Consider the following 22,381-nt stretch of genomic DNA (forward strand, 5'->3'; position numbering starts at 1 on the left):
ATCGGGTGGTCCATTCTCTCCGACACACACTTGAGTGATCAATTCCCTTGTGTCACTCATTTGCTGATGTCTATCCCTCTGTGCATCCAACCAACTGGCAGCTTTTCAAAGTTGACTCGCAGCTCTACTCCTCACTGGCCACTTTCGATGAACACCATTTCCCCTGCATTGGTGACCATGGAATGTTCCATACCTTACACCTCTTTCTCGTTATGATGTACCCCCATCCCCTGGTAGATGGAGGCATGCCACAATGCAATCCTTGCATGGAGACAAGCTCTCCACATTTTTAAACATCACCCCACTATGGCGAACTGTGTCGTTTATAAACAGCTACATCCACAGCGTCACCACATTTTCAGGAATAGCAAGAAAGCTAGCTGGCTTTCTTTTCAAAGCTATTTTAACAGTTTTACTCCCTCTTCTGTTGTTTGGAGTAAACTCCACCAGCTTTCAGGAATTGCCGTTCATTCCCTGGTTCCTCATCTGACCATAGCGAACAATGTCATTGTAGACCCTGTTGAATGTCTCCAACACCTTGGGCCAATATTTTGCAGACATTTCAAGTTCCACCCACTACCATCCTGCCTTTCTCTGTCTGAAACATGTAGTGGAGGCAAGGATGGTATCTTTCTCCTCCCAGAATTGTGAATGTTACAATACTGCGTTTATTATGAGGGAGCTTAAAGGTGCAATCTCTTTGTCCCAGTCAAGTGCTCCAGGACCGGATGGTGTTCACATTCTGATGTTGGAACACCTAGTTCATGAAGGCCTGTGCTTTCTCCTCCATACATATAACTGCATTTGGATGGATGGCACATTTCCCAGTCACCAATATGAGGCCATTGTCATTCCCATATCTAAGCCTGTTAAGCACATATACCTTCCTTCCAGCTACCACCCAATTTCCCTCACCAGTAACATCTGCAAGGTGTTCGAATGTATGATTAATGGTCAGCTGGTGTGGTGGCTCAGCTTTCAGAATCTCCTGACGAACACTCAATGTGGACTCCATAGGCACTGCTCTGCAGTTGATCATCTTGTTACCTTTTCCACTCATGTTACAAACAATGTTTTGCAGAAGTATCAAACTGTGGCCATGTTTTTTTGATTTGAAGAAGGTGTATGACACCTGCTAGAGGATGGATATCCTTCGTATTATGTAAGAGTGGGGCTTCCGGGGTTGCCTGCCCATTTCTATCCAGGAATTTTTAAAAGACCATGTTTTTAAGCTAAATGTGGGATTGGCTTTGTTGGACACTTTTATTCAAGAGAATGGAGTGTCTCAGGGTTCTGTGCTCAGTGTCATTTTATTTGCCATAACCATTAATACTATTATGGATTGTTTCTCAGTAGGTATCTCGGGTTCTCTTTTTATTGATGACTTTGCAATCTATTGCAGCTGTCAACGAACCTGTCTACTTGAGTGGCATCTTCAGTGACGTCTTGATAATCTTTACATGTAGAGCATCAACAATGACTTATGATTTTCCACTGGCAAGACTGTCTGTATGAACTTCTGAAGGTGCCAGTAGTTCCTTCCCTCAACCCTATGTCCTAGCCCGATCCTTCTTCATTTATTGACACAACAAAATTATTGGGACTCATGTTTTATAGGAAACTCTGTTGATCCTCCCATGTCTCTTACATGGCAGCTCCTACTCTTGCTCTCAATGTTCTATGTGTTTGATGTGGTATCTTGTGGGGAGCAGATCAGACCATCCTCCTCTGTCTATACCAGCCCCTTGTCTGTTCAAAACTGGATTGTGGATGTATCGTATATTCATCCACACATCTGCCTGTCTTATGTTGTCTTAATACTGTCCACCATTGTGGGCTATGTTTAGCTGCTAATGCCTTCTATACCCATTGACTAATATGTTGAGGATGCTGACTTACCATTGTCCTAAAGGCAGGATGTTCTCCTCAGTTGTTAAGCGAGCCATCTGTCTTCTCGCATGGTCACCCATCCTATGCTCCCATTTTTGACTATTTCCTTGACTGCTAGTATGGACTGCACCCATCTTTTCTGTTGCCTCCCGGAGTTCACTTTTATTTGCTGTTTTGACAGTTTTATACTCTCTCCCACATTCCCCATGGGTATGAGCTCTTCACTGCCCTGGTTTTGCCCCAAGCTAACTGTACACTTTCAACTTCATCTGGATCCTAAGGACACTACTCCTAGCCTGGTGAGTTGCAGTGAGTTTCTCGCACTTTGCACACAGCTTGGGGACAGTGTATCCTTCTGCACCAATGGTTCCAAAACTCACAATGGTGTCGGGTGTGCCTTTGTACTTGGCAATGATCGGCTTTTGATCAGTGCTCGATTTTTACCACGGAGCCCTACACCCTTTATCAGGATACCCAGTACATCCTGTGATACAGGCTTCCAATTGTATCACCTGCTCAGATTCTCTCAATGTTCTTCAGAACATTCATGTGCTTTTCTCAGTCCCTCCCTCAGTACAGTAGATCTAAGAATGCCTCCGTTCACCCTATGGGGAGAGCCAGTGTGGTGTTCCTTTGGGTTCTTGGTCACATTGGCATGCCAAGGAATGCGGCTGCTGTTGCTGTTAAGGTTGCAGCTCTCTTCCCTCGGCCTGCTAATCATTCTGTTCCCTCAGATGATCTTTGTGTCAGTGTTTGTTGGCATGTTGTATCACTTTGGTGTACACAGTAGTCTTCCCTCCAGCAGAACAAACTCCAGGACATTAAACCTCTCACTACAGCCTGGTTGACTTCCTCTTGCCCTCACATCATGAGGAGGTCATTTCAGCCCAGCTGTGTGTAGGACACAGTTGTTTTAATCATTTATTAAGTGGTGACCCTACCCCTCTTTGTGCCTACTGCTCTCAACCCTTGACAGTGTGTCACTCTCTGATCCTGTGCCCATTTTTTAACTGTTTACTTTTATGTCTATGTCTGCTGTCTACTTTGTCAGATGTTTTACCAGATGACAATCATTTGACAAAAGAAACTCCTACATTTAATTTATTGCCAGCCGCGGTGGTCTAGCGGTTCTAGGCGCTCAGTCAGGAACCGTGTGACTGCTATGGTCGCAGGTTCAAATCCTGCCTCGGGCATGGATGTGTGTGATGTCCTTAGGTTAGTTAGGTTTAAGTAGTTTTAAGTTCTAGGGGACTGATGACCACAGAATTTAAGTCCCTTAGTGCTCGGAGCCATTTGAACCATTTTACATTTTATTCGCTGCAGTGGCATGGTGAAGCAAATCTGATCCCCCCACTAGGAACCTCCACCATCTCAATGACATTTTGAGAAATTTTCCCTAGGGACATCCTTGTCCTTAGCTGCTCCTTTTTCAAGCTGCTTGACTGTGTTTCTATCTTTTCCACCCTGAGGTTTTTATTAGTACTCTTTTTTTTCCTTACATTATAACACCTCAGCATTTTTGTGTCCTAAAGCACCAACCAACCAACTATTAATCACTTTCATTTATGTTTTAGTCTCACTGGTAATACCATCTGGTATAACTGTCGACATCTGTCTTCAAACAAGGGTACTTACTGAACCACCCTTGTAGACCGTACTGACAAGAGCTTTCTACAACTTCATATTCTTTTCAACGTCCTTGTATCCTGTCATTGGCATAAGCAAACATGCACCCTGACTCATAAGTTCAGAAGGAATCATCCATGCTTCTAGATTCAATTTGCAGGGTTTATGCTAATCTCTGCGCTCTGATACTTGTGTGGGATAGCACCTTTTGCATTCCACAGTGCAGAGATGATTCTGAATAGTATGATTATTCAGATGAGTGGGGTTCAGTAAGTAGTGCGACACTTTTTTTTCCTGAAAGCAGATTGATTTTATACACCATATTATTCACCATTCTTTTTGCTACAATAACCTATTTTTCAACATAATCTCCATTCAATGTGATTGCCTAATGCCACCATACTGGGAGGGCCTCTATGCCTGCATGGTACCACTCTAGTGGTAAGTGTAGGAGCCAACATCTTGCTGCATTAGTAACCTCCCCATCATCCATATACTGCTTCCTATGGAGAGCATCCTGCATAGAACCTAACAGATGGAAGTCAGAAGATGCAAATTCTGGGCTGTGAGGTGGTTGGGGAAGCACAGTCCCATGATGTTTTGTGATCTCCTCTCAGCTGCACAGACTTGCATGAGGCCTTGCATTGTCATGGATAAGGAGAAGTTTGTTTGCATTTTTGTGGTGACAAACATGCTGAAGTTGTTTCTTCAGTTTCCTGATGGTAACACAAAACATTTCAAAGTTGGTGATTGCTCCATGAGAGAGGACATCATATAGAATAACCCCTTCAAAGCCCCAGAAGACATTCACCAAGAGTTAACTGACTGTGGATGCAGCTTTGAACTTTGTCTCCTGAGGGGAGGTGGTGTGGCACCACTCCATGGATTGCCATTTTGTTTGTGGTTCGAGATTATGAAGCCATGTTTCACCACCTGTGACAATCTTCAACAAAAAATTGTCACAGCCAGCCTCATAATGTGCAAGCAATTCCACAAAGATGGTCCATCTTTGCTCATTATGTTCTTCTGTTAGGTGTCGAGTAACTCAACGGGCACACACCTTTGAGTACCCCAACCGGTAGATGAGTGTGTCAGCACTACCAACAGAGACATCCAGTTATTCAGCAAGGTGTTTGACTGTGATCTGTTGATCGCCTTGAATGAGAATGTCTGCATGTTCTGACGTTGCAGGAGTCTCGGTTGTGTGTGGCCACACAGCATATGGGATATCGGATTGGTTCGTACAACCTTTTTGCGATGATGACAGACACCTTGCCCAATGACTCATCATGCTTTTGCTCACTGTCAGATCTCTGTGTTGCAAGTGCCTATGACTATCTGTGGCACTCTGGTTTTCTGCCAAAAGAAACTGAATGACAGCTCTCTGATTGGAATGCACCTCAATTACAGAAGCCATTTTGAAGGCTGCATATAGCACTGCCATCTATCAGAATGCCATGAAACTATAGGAACTGAATCAGGAATATTTTACAATGTCCCACAACAAATTATACATTTTTGCAAGCAAAATTTCCCCTGAAAAAAATGTGTTGCATTACTTTTTCAACACCCCTCATGTGTTGCACAATACTGAATTGTTAAGTGACTTACTGTATGTTCCTGCCACTTAGCATTTACAATGTATGCTATTTATTAATAACCTTTATCATCTCCATGTGGTTGAACATAAAAGCATTGTTTGTTGTATATGTGGAAACAGAATACTGCCTGACTCTAAGACTAATGCTAGCTATGTCTGCTCCTGGTTATCTGATGAAAATCAAATATTTTTGGAGATATTGTGCCATCCGTATAGTGTGCACAGATTGGACTGTCAGTGGAATTTTCTTTGATATTGAGATCTTATGCCTCAGCCGACTATACCAACTATCAAATCTCCATCACCTGCAGCAGCCCTGTTCATCATGACAGTTATCTCTAATTTAGTTATTTATCTTAGTGTGCTTTTGAATAGTCTGCCCATATATTTTAAACACCAAGGCAGTTATTTTTAATTTTTTCTAAAAATTTCAGGATTCCATCATGCCCAATGGCTTTCTTCACGAGTTCCAGAGTCTTGGTAAGTATAAATTGTTATATTACTAATCCAAATGAATCAAAGCTGTAGATATGCTATAGCCAGCAGGAGAAGGAATGGAAAGTTTATGCCAACGTCTTGAAATAGACTTACACATTATGAAGCATGCCACTCATTACATTGTTAATTCTGTTGGCTATGTGTTAAAAGTCATAGGTTCAAGTTTCCAGACATCAAATGATGAGGTGGGTCTTCTTTCTTGTCTGAATATTCTGGTCTGTCCCTTAATCAAATGAAATGTTTTACAACTATCTGAAATCTGAGAGACTGATAGTAGAAAATTTAACCTTCCATGTATGCCCCACTGTAAATGTGACTGAGTGTACCTTGAAACAAGGCCTGCTTTATGTAGTATTCTATCAGGAAAGATGTTATTTAAATATTGGTAAACTGTGATACGTAAATACATTGACATTTCTTCACATAACATTCATGAACCTGATCACTATGTATCATTTCAACTGTGAAGAAGTCTGATGACAGAAAGTTAAGAATTGTGATGTCTTGTCACAAACCATAAATGTAACATTTAGTTCTAATGAACAACGCAAGACATTGATATATTTTTTGAAAAGTGACAGCATATGTCTCACATGCTGTATGTGATATTTTGTTTGTTTCTTTCACTTGTATATGTCACTGCAATGTCTGTTTACATTATGTCTCGATTGAGTATATCTTGGGGAGATGGCAGTACACTGAGGGTAGAGTTGCTTGTATCAAGCTGTTTACTGTACCTTTATAGGATGTGATGACCTTACCCCATAGCAAAAATAATTGTCAAAATCTGAACTGTGAAGTCACCAAAATTATAATTGGAATACCATACTGTTTGTGTAGTTCTCAATTGGTCACAATCCCACTTTATATACGAACTGAAACACCAAATTTTTATGAGAAACTGCTCTGGAAATAACCTGGGTCAACGAAATTGTTAATAGTTAATATACACTCCAAAATTCAAAAACATCAAAGACAGTATTTGACAGAATTTACAAAAGGTGACAAAATTAGCTGAATCACATACAACACTGTTAATAATTACATGAACACTGGGGGGAATTCACCACAAATCTACCCACTTTTGTGTATAACCTGCACCTCTCAATACTGCAACTCATAGCAATACAATATCAAAGCATTTAATACTGTACAAGCATCCCCCACATGTCTTGACAGCTGACATATATGATTTATGCTCACAGCAGTAAATGTACCGATAGTGAAATAGCAGCTTTTATGTAATTGGTCGGATCTCAGGCAACTAGAGCGGCCACTGTAATTTATGTGTGCAGCCTTATTTCATGACAAAATACTCTTATTAGTCACTGTCACATTCTGTACACATAACAGTGCATAACATCATCTAAATTAATGTGGCTGCAATAAGAGAACTAGTTCTAATGAGAGGAAGAAGTTTATATTTATTGGTGTTTCAACAATGACTACCATGCAACTATTCATTCATTAATGGTACCTTTATTTTTGATAGCAGAAAGCAAACATAAACAAGCGAAGAACTGATTTGAATAGAGTACATAATTCTACTACTTTTAATAGCAAAAGAAACCTTTTAAATTAGGGAATAGCATTCGGCAAAATATCTTAACTTTTTGTTGCATAAGAAACTTTGCGCTAGGCAGCACGGCATCAGCGGGCTACAATGTTCTGAGCTTGTTAATCTTCTCTGGCAAAATGTAAACAAAGTTTCTGCACAGCTTTATCAGTAACCCAGTGGCAAATAACAAACCACAAGATGCTGGTATGTGGCCATTGTTGTCATGTCCCCTCTTGCAAAGTACATTAAGTAGACAGTGTTTGTTTATACACTTTGTGCACTGTCCGTGATGCTTTCATCCATAGCTACACACTTTGTCACATTCATATAGCTGTAGACACAAATACACAGTTCATAGAATTGTTCTTTTATGTGATGCACACCATAAACAATGTCCAATCTGTTCTCGGAGTTCAAACTTCTGTAACATCATTGAAAGTCAGATATACTGCACAGTTCATTAAAGCCTCCATTTTCACGGCTTGATAGATTGCGAAAGACAACAGTTCCACCACCTGAATGTCAATGCCAGCAAAGTTCATTCACATAAAAGTACTGTTTGTGTCAGTCACAACAAAGTCTTATTAGCAGCACTTTCACAGTCCAGTATGTTTGCTCCTAAAGTTCACTGGTGATGGCATTACGTGCCACAGTGGTAAAGTGAATTGACATTCTCATAGTTTGGTATCACTGTCCATACAATTCCAGGTGCTTTTCATAAAAACATAGTATCATTTTTCCTCTCACGCTTCATAGATGCATCACCCACCATACCTTCAACTACACATCCTCTGTTTGGCTGTTGATACGGCTATCACTGTCCCCTCTCTACAGATGTTATATCATTATCATAAATTAAATGAATCTTTATAAATATTCTTGACAGCATTTTTGCAATTAATAATATACCAAAAAAGAAATTTACAAACTTTTCCACAGTTACAAATCAAGAAATATATTTATCAATTGACAAATGAAATAATCATAATTAAATCTTTACATTTAAAAACCATAGTAGCATGTTACATCATCATAATTACATATGCTGGTAAGAACAAAAGAAAAAAGTAGAGAACAAAAGAAAATCATGGCAAAAAATTCTATGTGTGTAATTGATAATGCCTTTACAAGGTCTGGTGCAATTGACAAGCCTCTGGGAGAGGATCTTCGTAAACACCATGTTGTGTTCTGTACCTAAAAGGTTGTAGTATATATGGTGATCCATATAACATTATTTACAGATTGTGGCAAAATTCAGCTAATTTTGTAATCATTTTTTCATTTAATGATTTAAGTTTTTGGGGCCAGTATCCCTCCAGAGGATCAATGATAATAATTGGTGTGCTGACAAGCCTGGATGTGGCTTTTAGATGGTTTGCCACTTCCTATAAGGTGAATGCTGAGCTAGTACCTATGTCTCACCTCAGTTACATGAATCAAAAGTGTTTTCGAAATGTTCACATATTTTCACATGGGGTGGATGCACAATGACGGGGTACACAGATTCCATCCTGAGGGGAAGGCTGGTGGAAAGTAGGGCATTCAGCCAGCCTCTACCACTAACATTGCCACATCCAGATACAGGATGTATGCAGAAAAAAAGTGAAGCATCTAGAAGACAGGGTTGGATACATACACATAATTCACATTTGACAAATAAACCACTTTTAGCTATACGTAAACCTTTATTTACTGGAACATGACTGGTTTCATGATATCAAATCACATCCTCAGGTGTACATCTGAACAAGACACTAAACATACAGTTGACATTATGATCCAAAATGTGGACACCTATCGTACTAATCTGATCCATATGACAACCAATATGAAATACTCACTTGTCAGTGAAATATTGAACTCATAATTTGGGAAAGAAGGGGACTCAGTCTTCTCAAAATAAAATACTGATACTTGCAGCAAACAGGTCATCACAGATCAGATTCTCAATTTGAAAAACTCATGTAAGATCTGTGTTAACCTTTGATGAAAGGACAAAATAAGAAAGAGTCCCAGTTAGCAATGTTGAAAGCCCGATTGTTAAGAAAATTCAGATCATACCAGGAAACAGTGAATAGCATCCCTCTGACTACATTGCTGCAAAAGACTACATTGCTAGTCAGTGTAATCATAAGTGTCACAGCATAGAACACTAGTGCCACCACACACATAACTGATGAAAATTCCAAACATTTCTGTACATGTGCAAATATTATGGGAATTAATGAGGCCCCTGTTACACAATACTACCTCACAAACTACAAAATATGTCACCATTAAAAAATAGATACAATAAAATGGACAAGATGCAACAACACATAACATGAAACCCAGGATGAATAATTAAGAAAAAGTAAATAAATAAAATAAAATAAAAAATTATTACATTACATCCTTTAAAGACAATCAAAACTTGGATAGTATGTTGTAATTTCTTAACTCCACCTGTCTATTTAGGTTGTGTCAAGGGCATAACTTTGGACTCAGCATATTTTTAATCTCATCTAGAATGTTTATGGTCTTCCCCTTTCTTCTCTGGGTAAGACTTTTAAATTATTATCTACACAGTATACATAGAGCCAAAATCACAAAACTGGTTGCATAAAAGCAGACTTCAAATTCCTCAGACTTTCATTGTTTACCATAGGAAACCATACTTTGGCACAATTTCACAAAAAGTAGACAAAAATCTTAGGACAGAAAAGATAAAGCCAGCATTCTTTATTCCACAGAATCTTGGCTGAAGACTTTTACATAGAGAGAAGTTTGCTTGTGGAAAGTACAGTGCTACTAGAGCATATTGAATCAGTTGTGACAGTTGTCCTGCAAGGTATATGGGGCAGGCTCACAGGGAGTTTGGGTTAGGTTTACATAATGCCAATGTCTGAGGAATTCAAAGTTAGGTTTATATAATGCCAATGTCTGAGGAATTCAAAGTCTGCTTTGAGTAATCATTTACATGAGTTTGGCCATTCCATAATATGTATTGCTAATAATTTAAAAGTCTTACACAGATAAGAAGTGAGGCAGACCTTAAACATTCTTGAAGAGATGAAACTATGTGGAGTCTAAACCTATACCCTCAACACACTCTTAATACTGAAATGGAGTTAAGACATTTCAATGTATTATCCAGCTTTGATTGTCTCCCAAGGATGTACTCTCATAGCTTTTAGGATTCCTCGGTTACTGACCCTGGGTTTGTTGTTATGTACTCTTGCATCTGGTCAGTTTGGGTATATCTATTTTTGTACTGTAGTATTTCATAGTTCATACAGTAGTACTGTGTAATGGGGGCCTCACTCATTCATGTGATATTTGGACACACTTGGAAAATGTTTGGAACTTCCCCATTTACATGTGTGGTAGTGCTACTGCCCTCCACTGTGACACACATGTGTACATTGACTAGCAGTGTGGCCGTGCACGGCGAGGCAGTTGGAGGGATGCTGTCCGCAGTTCCCTGGTATGATCTGAGTTTTCTTAACAATCAGGCTTTCAATATTAGTAGCTGGGACTTCTGTTATTTTGTTCTTTTCATTGTGGGTTAATGTGGCATTGACATGTCAGTTATTAAACAAGTGAATTTGATCTGTGATGTCCTGCTTCATGTGGGTAACAGCATTTTATTTTGAGAAGATTGAGTCCCCTCCTTCCCATATTACTGGCTTAAAGTTTCACTGATGTATGAATATTTTATATTGGTTGTCATATGCCTCAGATATTAGGATATGTGTCCATTTTTTGGATCATAATCTCAACTGTAGGCTTTGTATCTTGTTCAGATGTACAGGATTTGATATCATGAAACTGGTTATGTTCCTGTAAATAAAGCTTCATATACAGCTGGAAGTGGTTGATTTGTTAAATATGGACTACTTCAGCTGCAGCTGCCCACAACATGAAACTATTTAGTAATCCACACTATTGATGGGTATAAATGATTAGAGGAATTACAATTATGAGCAACTTAAATTGGAAAGGCCACATAGATAATATTGTGGGGAAGGTGAAACAAAGACTGCACTTTGTTGGCAGCACACTTAGAAGATGCAACAAACCCACTGAAGAGACAGCCTACATTACACTTGTCCATCCTCTGCTGGAATATTACTGCATGGTGTGGGATCCTTACCAGGTAGGATTGACGGAGGACATTGAAAAAGTGCAAAGAAGGATAGCTCATTTCATGTTATCACACAATAGGGGTGAGAGTGTCACTGATATACGTGAGTTGGGGTGGTAGTCACTGAAACAAAGGCGGTCTTCTTCGCAGTGAGATCTATTTACGAAATTTCAAACACCAACTTCCTCTTCTGAATGCAAAAATATTTTGTTGACACCCACCTATGTAGGGAAAAATGATCATCATAATAAAATAAGAGAAATCAGAGCTCAAACGGAAAGATTTAAGTGTTCATTTTTCCCACACACCATTCGAGAGCGGAATGGTAGAGAAGTAGTATGAAAATGGTTCGATGAACTCTCTGCCAGGCACTTAAGTGTGAATTGCAGAGTAACCACCTAGTTGTAGATGTCTCTGCTACACATGAACTAGCCACCAGGTTGTATTATTATTGTCTGTGTTAGTGTTGTTACCAGAGTTGATAGGGTATAAAAGAGCCATGAATAGTGTCAGATGTTGAGTGCTCACTGTGAAGTGTACAGAAGAGCCACTTACTCATGCGAGATAGTGTTATCAGTACCTGACACACTTTGAAAGGTGCCTCTTTGTCAGTCTTCATTTGCCTGATGGTTGAATCATGCAGTATTCAGATTTGTGAGGCATTCAGATGTGACAGAGGCCCTACGTACTGCATGAGGTGTGAGGGCAGGCATATTTTCTATCAAGGTTCCCACTGAGCACCTCTGACCACCACAAGGTAGGATCACTGTATTGTGCACCAAGAACACTTTAACCCATTCACTTCTGTTCCTGCCATCCGAGAACAAGTGTTGGACTCCCTGCAACATTCTGCGTCATCCTACACCATTCGTTGGAGACTAGCAGCAGCTGGACTGGGGAATTACCAACCCATGAGTAGTCTGCCACTAACTCAACAAATACAAACTGCTCTACTGCTGTTCTTGGAGTGGTTCGAAGACCGGGAAGCATGGACAGTTGATGAATGGCATCATGTTGTGTTCAGTGGTAATGCATGGTTCTGTGTTACCCTGAACGACCACTCTCAGTGGGTATGGCGGTGACCTGGGAAGATGTCCCATTCTTCCAACATTTTGGTGAGGCACAGCAGTGTTACTCTTGATGTCGTAATATGTGGAGCCACCAGGTTTGTTGTCAGGTCATGGTTGGTTATAACTGAGGGAACTCTGACAGCTCAGTGGTACGTAATGGACATCCTGAGTTAACTCTCATTTGACAGTATCAATGTGACATTTTTCAACAGGACACTGCTTGCCCACACATTGCAATTGTCTCTACGAACTGTCTGCCTAATGTTGAGGTACTTACTTCTGTGGCCAGCAAGATCCTAAAATCTGTCCCTGATAGAACATGTAGGTGACCAGCTCAGATGTCAATTCCATTCCAGTGCCAGCATCCAGGATATCAAGGGTCAGTTACTACAGTTGTGAGCTCTCTTGCCTAAAGGGGGGATACAGTGGCCTTATGACACCCTTATAACTAAGCCAGTGAATGTATCCATGTCAGAAGTGTTGCAACAGTATCCTGAAGTTTTGGAATTGCAGAGAGGCACAGTGAAAAAGAGTGCTGGAAATATTCAGCTTTTGGACTAACTCCCTCATAAGAAGTAGAAACCTCACACACATTGAAAGGTTAGCAGCAGTCCAGCAGGGGTGGGTAGTGAGGTTATGATAGGGCCTTCCTCCCCCCCCCCCCCCCCCTCATCTCTCTCTCTCTCTCTCTCTCTCTCTCTCTCTCTCTCTCTCTCTCTCTGCCTCTCTCTACTCAATATTTTTTTTAGATTCTGCTGAATTGGAATTTGAATGTTTTATCTGTCAAAACCCCCCCCCCCCCCCCCATTCCTATGGATTTACTGTTAGTTTGTTGGCTTCTGCTTTAGTAATGCTTTTGTGTTGTTCATGACATCAAATACTGATTGACTACTAAGGCTCATCTGTACACAACAATGATGATGCCATCAGTCTATTGGCATGATACTGGTCATCTACTAATCACAAACATTTCTCGTGATGGAAAATTTACTCGAAATTATCCTTTGACAAGATCCAAGAGCTACACATAGTATTGATTTACATGTTGGGTAAGTAATACATTCCTTTTGGATTAAAGGAAACCACTCACTGAAAAAAAGGAGCACTGAGTTGTCAATAGGCACACAAGAAAGAAAAATTGCTAGATTTTGGAGTTGTCCATTGACAAGCTAGAGTAAATGTCAGGATGTGAATTGGAATGAGATGACAGAATAGAGGAAGGGGAAACTTTTGTGTGGAGTGTTTAGGGAAGGTTGATTACCTTAGACTGAATCCAGGAAGATTACAAGAGTGGAGGATGTGTTGTAAGGGGGACTCCCATCAGCATAGTTTAGAGAGGCTGGTGGTGGAGGGAATAATCAAGATGGCATGTTCTGTGAACCCACCATTGAAATTGAGCAAGTTGTGATCAGCCACATGTCATGCCACTGGTCAACTTTGACCACGTGGTGCTACATCATGCAGCTGAGTAAAATGTGTTCAATGCCAGTGGCTGCTTCACCAGCAGCACATGTGGCTGAGTGCAACACATGCTCAGTTTCAATGGCTACTTCACAACCGATGCCATCCTGATCCTTCCCTCCATCACCAGCTTCTCTAAACTATGCAGATGGGATTTATCTTTACGACACATCCTCTGCTCTGATAATCATCCTGGTCTGTCACAGTTAACCCACTGTCCTGCACCATCCAACCAAATGTTTCCCTTCCTCTGTTGTACCACCCCACCACCTCACAGTCACATGTCACCTTCAGTGTGTGCTCCCCAATGGCCCCTACAATCATGCATTACACGCCTAGCCCATATTCTTGCCACCCCTCCCTCCTGCACTCCTAGCTGACAAACCAACTGCCTCCCTCTGAGGCACTAGACAGCTATCCCTAATCCCTCTACCTGCCTCCCAGCTCCCTCTCTGTCTACCCTCCTCACCCAACACTACACCCACCACAACCAGACTGCCCGCTGAGAAGGAAAGCATTGGCATTGTTAGCCCTTAAAGGCAACATGTAGGGGAGAGGCATGTGTGTGTGTGTGTGTGTGTGTGTGTGTGTGTGTGTGTGTGTGTGTGTGTGTATGTGAAAACTGACATATTTTCCTTGTCCAGTCCTTATATTAAAGGACCCAAAAATACCATAACAATTTTATATTTTAAGCAATAAGGTCTATTTTGGTACAATTCTCAGTAAATTTGATGAACCTGCTGATGGTTTTGGTACAACTGGCTTTCTGCAAATACCATCTCAGTCTGTTTGCAGTCCAGTATTGAGTCACTGCTGACTAAATTCATTGCACAACCAATCTGTAACAATGATGCAACTGAAGGAATAAAAATATTTTCATCTGCAATGAAAAATACACATCTCTGGAGACAACTTTATGTTAAAAATTGTGTTCCTTTACTTAAAAATATTGTTCCATATCTGTCAGTATTGGACTCCTAAAGTTGATCTCTGTAGTCACATTCACATTGTATTCCTTTAGCAGATTTGGACACAATAGAGATGTGTTTTTGTTGTGAGCTTCTTAGGAAACGTGAAAATGAGTACATTTGGTTTTCAACATATGTACTTTACAAATGTAGATGCATCTCATCAACTACAAAATTTTTGGGAGACTGAGGTTTATATGATGATAGTGTGAAAATTCTTGCCTGCTGAACAGAGATGTGCATTACATTCTATAATGACACAAAAGAAACACAGGGACTTATTTTTGTGCAAACTATACTATTACACTTGACATTAGTGACCTTAAAACAGTGCACCACATGAAAGCAATGAACAAATTACACATGGAGTAATCAATGTAAATATATTAATAATATGTTTTTTGTTATGTGTTTGTAAGGCTATTCTCTTACACATTATAAACAAAAAATATAATAACTACTTCTGTTTTTTTCCAGCCTTATGATTGTTGTGGGTGTGACAGTTGGAGCAATCATTTAGTGAGTAAATTAATTATTAATTACATGACCTTTACATGTTATATATACTGTGTTTCAGATCATATATGACTGTTTTTGATAACATTACTTGAATTTCTATAATTACAATTTTTACAAGAGCAGTTACATTATGAATAACAGTTCATACTTGGAAACTGAAACAAAAATAGGGCATTCATTCAGTACACTTTACATCAGAAGTTCTTCTTAGAAACTAAATTGCAGTAAATAGTAGTTGACGAACAGAAGGAACTTAGAATCCACACAGGCATAAAATTCATGCTGTTATGTATGTATATCCATAGTTCACATTACATGATCATGCCAGAAAGAAGAACTTCAAATGATTAGTAATATATCAGAAAAAATAATTGCGATGATCTGTTTTTAGGCTTTAATTACTAAATCAGTATTATTGTCTCAAATCAAATGCTTATCATTTCGAGGTTTTTATCATTAAACCAGATTAGTTTCTTGCATAAAACACTACTCATATAAAGAGGATATTTTTAACTTCCTAATAAAGATTTATGATACAAACAAACAAAAAACCCAATAGGCTCATAAAAATTTTGATCTTGATTTATGTCATCTATGGATGACAGAGGGCACTTTTCACAGTGCCTAATGGTAAGGCTTTCTCCCATTCCTTTTGTGAATGAAGTGTGGGAATTAAACTTAAAATGAAGTAATACTAAGTGGAGATTTTAATTTAAACTTTTTAGAGTATTCATATTCTATATTATACCTAAGCCCCTTGTCATTAAATCCAATGTAACTCACCTCATACAATTTGCAACAAGAGTTACAGAAACTAAGAGTACTGCTGTTAACCACATTGTTATAGGTGCACTTAGATTGCAAATTTGTGGTGTAATTCCTATAGTTAATAATCTCTCAGATCATGATGATCAACAGCTGATGTTTAATAGCAAATTGCAAGAGGAAAAATAAATGACGACTTGAAGAAGCATTTTAAAAATACAGTGGAGAAATAAATCCACAATGCACTTGGCTGTACTGAAATATTTAACATAGTCACAGGCTGCTCTGAAAATGGTTTTCCTTAGAAATCAGGCTATTAAATGGATTAAATGCTTCTAAACTGTGTGTTACATAAAAAGCCAGAGTATCATGCAAAACTATGAAAAGGTCAAGGAATACATTATGTACTGTATTACAAACTGCAGTGACAAATTTTTCACGTGTCTGTAAAGCTCTTACAAGTCAATCAAACCTGAGAGTGTTTTTGCAGCTCTTCTTTGTAAATGATCAGTATCCTCTGTTGGTCCTATTTTATATGGGTCCCACTTAAGCAGTATTCTAGGAAGGGCTGCCCAAGGTTTTGTAAGCAATCTTCTATGTAGAAAGACTTCATTTTCCCAGTGTTCTGTGATTGAACCAAAGTGTGCCATCTGCTTTATCTATGACTGTGACTATGTGATCATTCCATTATATATCCCCACAAATTATTACACCTAAGTATTTATTTGATTTGACTGATTCGAAATGTGATTCAATGATATTGTAGCCATACTAATTTTCTGCATTTTGTGAAGTGACCAATTTTACATTTCTGAACATTAAATGCAAGTTGCCAACTTAGGCACCACTTCAGATTCTTTCAGTATCTGACTGGATATTTGTGCAGTTTTCTTTTTGGATAGTACTTTGTTGTAGGTAATGGCATCATCTGCAAAACGTCAACCATGTCATAATACACAAAATGAACAGGGTGTGTCCCAATACATTTTCCTGGGGCATGCCTCAAATCATTTCTAAATTTTTTGATGACTCTTCTTCCTTTCTTGGGGAGAAGTGAAAGATAGTTTGGGAAAGGTTAAAAGGGAAGACAAATCACTCATACCCCAAGATAACTGGAAGATCCTACCTCCACAAACATTGTGATTTTCTTTTTTGGGAAGAGAGTGTGGGGGTGGGGGGAGTTGATTGTCCGAAAGGTGTAGAAGGGTTGATACATCTCACTAGAAACCTTACACTTTCCTTGTGATGGATAGTTTTTAATTTTCAATTGAATATCTACCCAGAACAATTTTGCTGTATTGGGAACTGATCATGAAATCATACACTCATAAGCTGCTGAAGCAATTAAATGTTTTTTGTTATGGTAGTAATGACAGGTCACTCTATAAAGGAATCTCTGATGTTAGAAATGTTCAGTTAGTCATTATTGAAAACACAGTAGGAGTGGATGTGTGACACTGTTGTTATACAGATTATTTTTCTGTAATCTTTACTGTGAATTTACATTTGATCTTAGCAAAGATTGGATGATCCTACAAAATTAACCCCATAGTTCAAGTGAGGTGGAGAATATTGTAACCTTCACTTTAGGGCCACCAATCATTCATTGAACACAAAGTTAGATTTCTGCAACAACATATAGTCTGTTAGTCTATAAAACCAAACATTAATTGTTCCTGGTTGAAATTAGTAAGCCCAAGCATGAGTACTTTGTTTTGCACATGTATTGCAGTTATATTACTATGCATATTCCAAATAAGTCATATGGTGATGGAAACCACATCCTCATCAAACATAAGCACTGTACAGAAATGTTATATCAGTTTGTAGAATGCAAGTAACAGGACCCTTTCTCTGATCATGCAGTAAATCAGAAAACACAACAGTTACTATCCAACACAACTCCAGTCTAGTCCATGTAGTTCATTTCATAGTGGCAGAGCTGGATAATAGCAGCTAGCAAAGGAGAAACTGAGGGCATGCTGGCCACCAGGTAGCCTTATATTTGGCTGCTACAGAATTTTATGTAACCAGCCTGTGATATCAGTGGCCTCTCCACTGGAGACACTTTCATGGATGTGAGTGATATTATGCATGTCAGTAAATTTGTATCGTCTGTTCTCATTTCTAGTGTGGCTACCAAAGAGACTTTGAAATATGCAATACAACTTCCAGTGTGGTTTTATTTCTGTTACAATCCGAAGATAAATGCAGATCATTCCTACCAAATTTGCTGTTTAATTCTTAGCCATTCTGAATTAATTTTAATGACACAACACTTATAAAAAGTAGAATTGCACAAACTGTCAGCTTTTTGTATAATTGGCAGACTGACAGTGATGGGTACACTCTGGTGTCTTCTAACACTTTGAACAAGTAGCACAATATTGGAATTGACCTTTCCATCCTTGGTCTTTCAGGATTTTCTGATTCTGAGAATGATAAGTGTGAATATTTTTCCCTAACTTATGGAATCTTTCAGCTTCATGTTCACCCACTGGAGAGACAGAGAAGTTGTTACATTGTTGCTGCTCCAAATTTTTTGAATTGCTCTGTACACACCTCTTAAGTGCACAGATTAACAAGTTGATTTTTCCCCCTTTCTTCAGTAGAGCTAACACTGTGATTCATCTGAGACTTCACCTAACATTATTTAAATTGTTATATTACCTGCATATTGGAGAGGAAACATAGATCATGAAATTTGCTGAAGTAAATACATATCCATTTCTGTGATGATTTTGTTATTAAAATTTGTGTCTGCTGATAAAAATATCTGTTCTTTACACAGTTCAACTGGTGTACGGATTCCAGAAAATGTTGAAGATCGGGTTGTTCTGCAGAGTGATGTCAGCCAGCTTGCTCTGCCAACATTTACACCTCGGCTGTTTTTCTTGATTCTGTTACCACCGTAAGTGCACACCTTGTCAAATGTGAATTATTGAACTTTTTTGCTTGTCAGATTCAATAGAATGTAGCAACTAAATTATATTCTTAGCAGGCAATGTGATTTAATTAATGAGCATAAACTATTTTCTGTTGTACAATAGTCTGTCAAACATTTTCATAGATAAGGGACCTATGAACAAAAATGATGCATGGAGGTAATGTGTGCGCTAAAATGTGCCTTGGAGATATTACTGTACATTATACAGTGGTGCAGAAATTAGGCATATGAGAAATCTGGTACTAAACTTTTACTGGCAATTACTGTGTGAAGTACAAGGTATACAGCTTTGCTTCTGCCGTTTTCTCCCCAACATTTGAGGCTTTAATGAAGCAAATTGGTTACACATGTATCATTCAAAGTATTTTCCATTGCTGGCCACTACTTTCTCCCATCTTTTGGGCAGTGTATGAATCCCGCATCGCAAAAATTGTTCATCTCTTTGAAGCGATCCACAAATCGATCCAATTTGTGACTTCTTCATGAGATCAAAAGTGTTGGTCAGCCAGGCCAAGCGCCATTGATCTAAACAGGTGACAGTCATAGGGAGCAATGTCTGGAGCATATGACGGGTAGGGTACGACTTCCCATTTTAACGTTTCCAAGTATGTTTTGACCTCTTTTTTGCAATATGGGGTTGAGTGTTATCATGCTGTAAAATCACTTTGTCATTCCTCTCACTTTATTGTGGTCATTTGTCTCTTAATGCTCTGCTCAAACACATTAATTGTATCTGATAACAAGCACCTGTGATTGTTTCACTTGGTTTTAACACCTCACAGTACACGACACCAAGCTGGTCCCACCAAACGCAGAGCATGATCTTGGAGCCGTGAATATTCGGTTTGGCCGTCGATGTGGAAGCATGGCTGGGATATCCCCATAATTGTTTGCATTTAGGGTTATCTCAATGAAACCATTTTTCGTCCCTAGTCACAATGTGATGCAGAAATCACTTCCCTTTTGCCTCTGAAGCAACTGTTCACAAACACACAAACGCCGTTCAATGTCTCTTGGTTTCAGTTCACACGGAACCCAAGTTTCTTCTTTCTGAATCATGCCCATAGCCTTGAGACATTTTGAAATGGCTTGCTGTGTCACTCCCACTAATCATGCCAATTCTTCTTGAGTATGATGTGAGTCTACACCCAGCAATGTCTCCAATTCTGCATCTTCGAAAACATTCTCTCTTCCACCACTATGCTGGTCTGCGATGTTAAAATCACTGTTCTTGAAGCATTGAAACCACTCACAACACATTCTTTCACTAACAGCATCCTTACCATATGTACTTGAGAGCATTTGATGAGACTCAGCTGCTGTTTTCTTCATACTGAAACAACAGTAACACCTCCCACAAATGATGAGAATTAGGCTCTTAAACTGAAATTTTCAATCAAGAACAACTTTATGATGCAGTCACAAATTGACTAATGTTTGAGTGAGGTTATGTTGACCAAGGCCCAAGCTAACTGCATGATGTCTGAAATCTGTTTCTTTCTACTGCTACTTACCATTGTCGCCACCTATTGGCAAATGGCGGATGCAAAGTTTTACACCTTTTATCTTTCTGTTTAGGACCTACAGAATGTCGATGTGCAGTTTGATGGATATATGGAAATACAGGGTAAATACTATGGATCAGTCCATATAGCATGGCTTAAAGTAAGACCCCTACTACTGGACAAGTCCCCTACACAGCTAAGTAATAGCCTGTGGTGGTGTTAGGGCTGCAGTCCCTTGACCTACAGTGCAACATGAGTGTTCACTCGGATTTAAGACTGCAGAGTAAACTGACCTCTACAGCAGTTTAATATTGCAGGTACTTGTCCATCAGGTCAGCTATACACTGTCAGGCATTTATATCAACCTGATTGAACCAAAGTCCATATTCACCATAAAAAGATGCACATAACGTTGCATGATATCATCCCTGTAAGTTACAGTGATCACAATATCTCTGTTGTATATTTATGTATTTATTGACTATGCTCCATTAAACTGTATTATTACATGACACAATATCCCTAAGAAAAGCATTTAGTGGAATGTATGCTTCTAAAATGATGCTGCCTAAGATGAGAGTATTGGCATCATCACAATGGTTTCCTTTTCCCAAACGTGCTGAGATTGTAAACTGTCGCAGTGGTATAACAAATGAACAGGCAGTGAAAATCACTCTCCAGGTTGAACTGTGACTCATCCATGGGGATAACACTACTATTATTGTGTCTGCTTATGCATGTAAGACACCACTTCAACAAGACACTCAATATCTTTGTTCCTGTGAAATGTTTCTAGTGCACCAACAAGAAAATACAGTAATCTTTTGAAGCTGACAGGGCATAGTCTTATAGGAGACATGTAACTGAGAGACTGCCATGGGGGCCCTGCCTATTCAGGGCAGATGCTGCTCTGGTTGGATGTTTTCAGTCACATGAAGATAGACAATATTCTTAGTTGTGGGTTGTAGGATACAGTCAACCCTGTCTGCATTGATGTTGAATGTTTTCTCTCTCCAAGAGTCTGCCTACAGTATGAACTGACACTAAGGGGAATGCCCCACTTCCAGCTACGTCATGTGGATTGTGCAAACTCTAACTTTCCAGTATTTCAGCTGTATGCAGTAACATCACAGAGTGTTTGTTGTACCAGCCTGCTTCTCCACAGTTCATATAACGAGTACATGCTTCTCAGGTCTGCAGCTGTATCAGGCTGTGTAAATTCCACAATATTTCTATGAGGTAACTATTAATCTTCTTCAAGAAATTGCTACTGGTGGCAGATGCTTGCACTGTGGCAATCTTCTTGTGATTTCATGTCTGCAAGACATGCATGCATCAAAAGTTTATATCAAACAGATGATAGCATTGTGTCAAAAGGCCCCTAACAAGAACTGAGACTTGGTCTTATATGCCTGTTGAGGATCATTGGTGCAGTTGCTCTGTGTCACTTTGGTTTTGAGCTGAACCAAAATTGCTTGCTATGTGCACCCTATGTGAAATGTAGCCAGATGGAACAGACCTCCTTCTCTGGTATCACTTCTCACCCACAAATAAATCTGTGATACAGATAGGGGCACCTGCATGGAACCATCCTATGGTAATTTATTCATGGGTTATCCAGAGAAATTCTTCCTAATCACCCAGAATCCCAGATCTCTCATGTGGTTCAGATTCATTAATAATATCTTCAAATCTGGATGAAGAGTTAGCTTATCCAGAGAAATTCTTCCTAATCACCCAGAATCCCAGATCTCTCATGTGGTTCAGATTCATTAATAGTATCTTCAAATCTGGATGAAGAGTTAGATTACCCTACCAACATTCCTCCAGAACCTCGACACCTTCTCC

The 22,381-nt window shown here is 39.3% G+C and overlaps 1 protein-coding gene across 2 annotated transcripts in view; it reads left to right on the top strand.

Moving 5' to 3' along the window:
* LOC124794862 (Na(+)/H(+) exchanger beta-like) overlaps positions 1-22,381 on the top strand; it is a 677,818-nt gene that overhangs the window by 515,001 nt on the left and 140,436 nt on the right. For both annotated transcript variants that reach the window (XM_047258533.1, XM_047258534.1), the window contains 3 exons: positions 5,551-5,596; positions 15,275-15,316; positions 18,873-18,992. In XM_047258533.1, the coding sequence (XP_047114489.1) occupies positions 5,551-5,596; positions 15,275-15,316; positions 18,873-18,992 (208 nt within the window). The remainder of the gene's footprint in view (positions 1-5,550; positions 5,597-15,274; positions 15,317-18,872; positions 18,993-22,381) is intronic.

Source organism: Schistocerca piceifrons, chromosome 4 (assembly GCF_021461385.2).
Source record: "Schistocerca piceifrons isolate TAMUIC-IGC-003096 chromosome 4, iqSchPice1.1, whole genome shotgun sequence".
Classification (NCBI taxonomy): Eukaryota; Metazoa; Arthropoda; class Insecta; order Orthoptera; family Acrididae; genus Schistocerca; species Schistocerca piceifrons.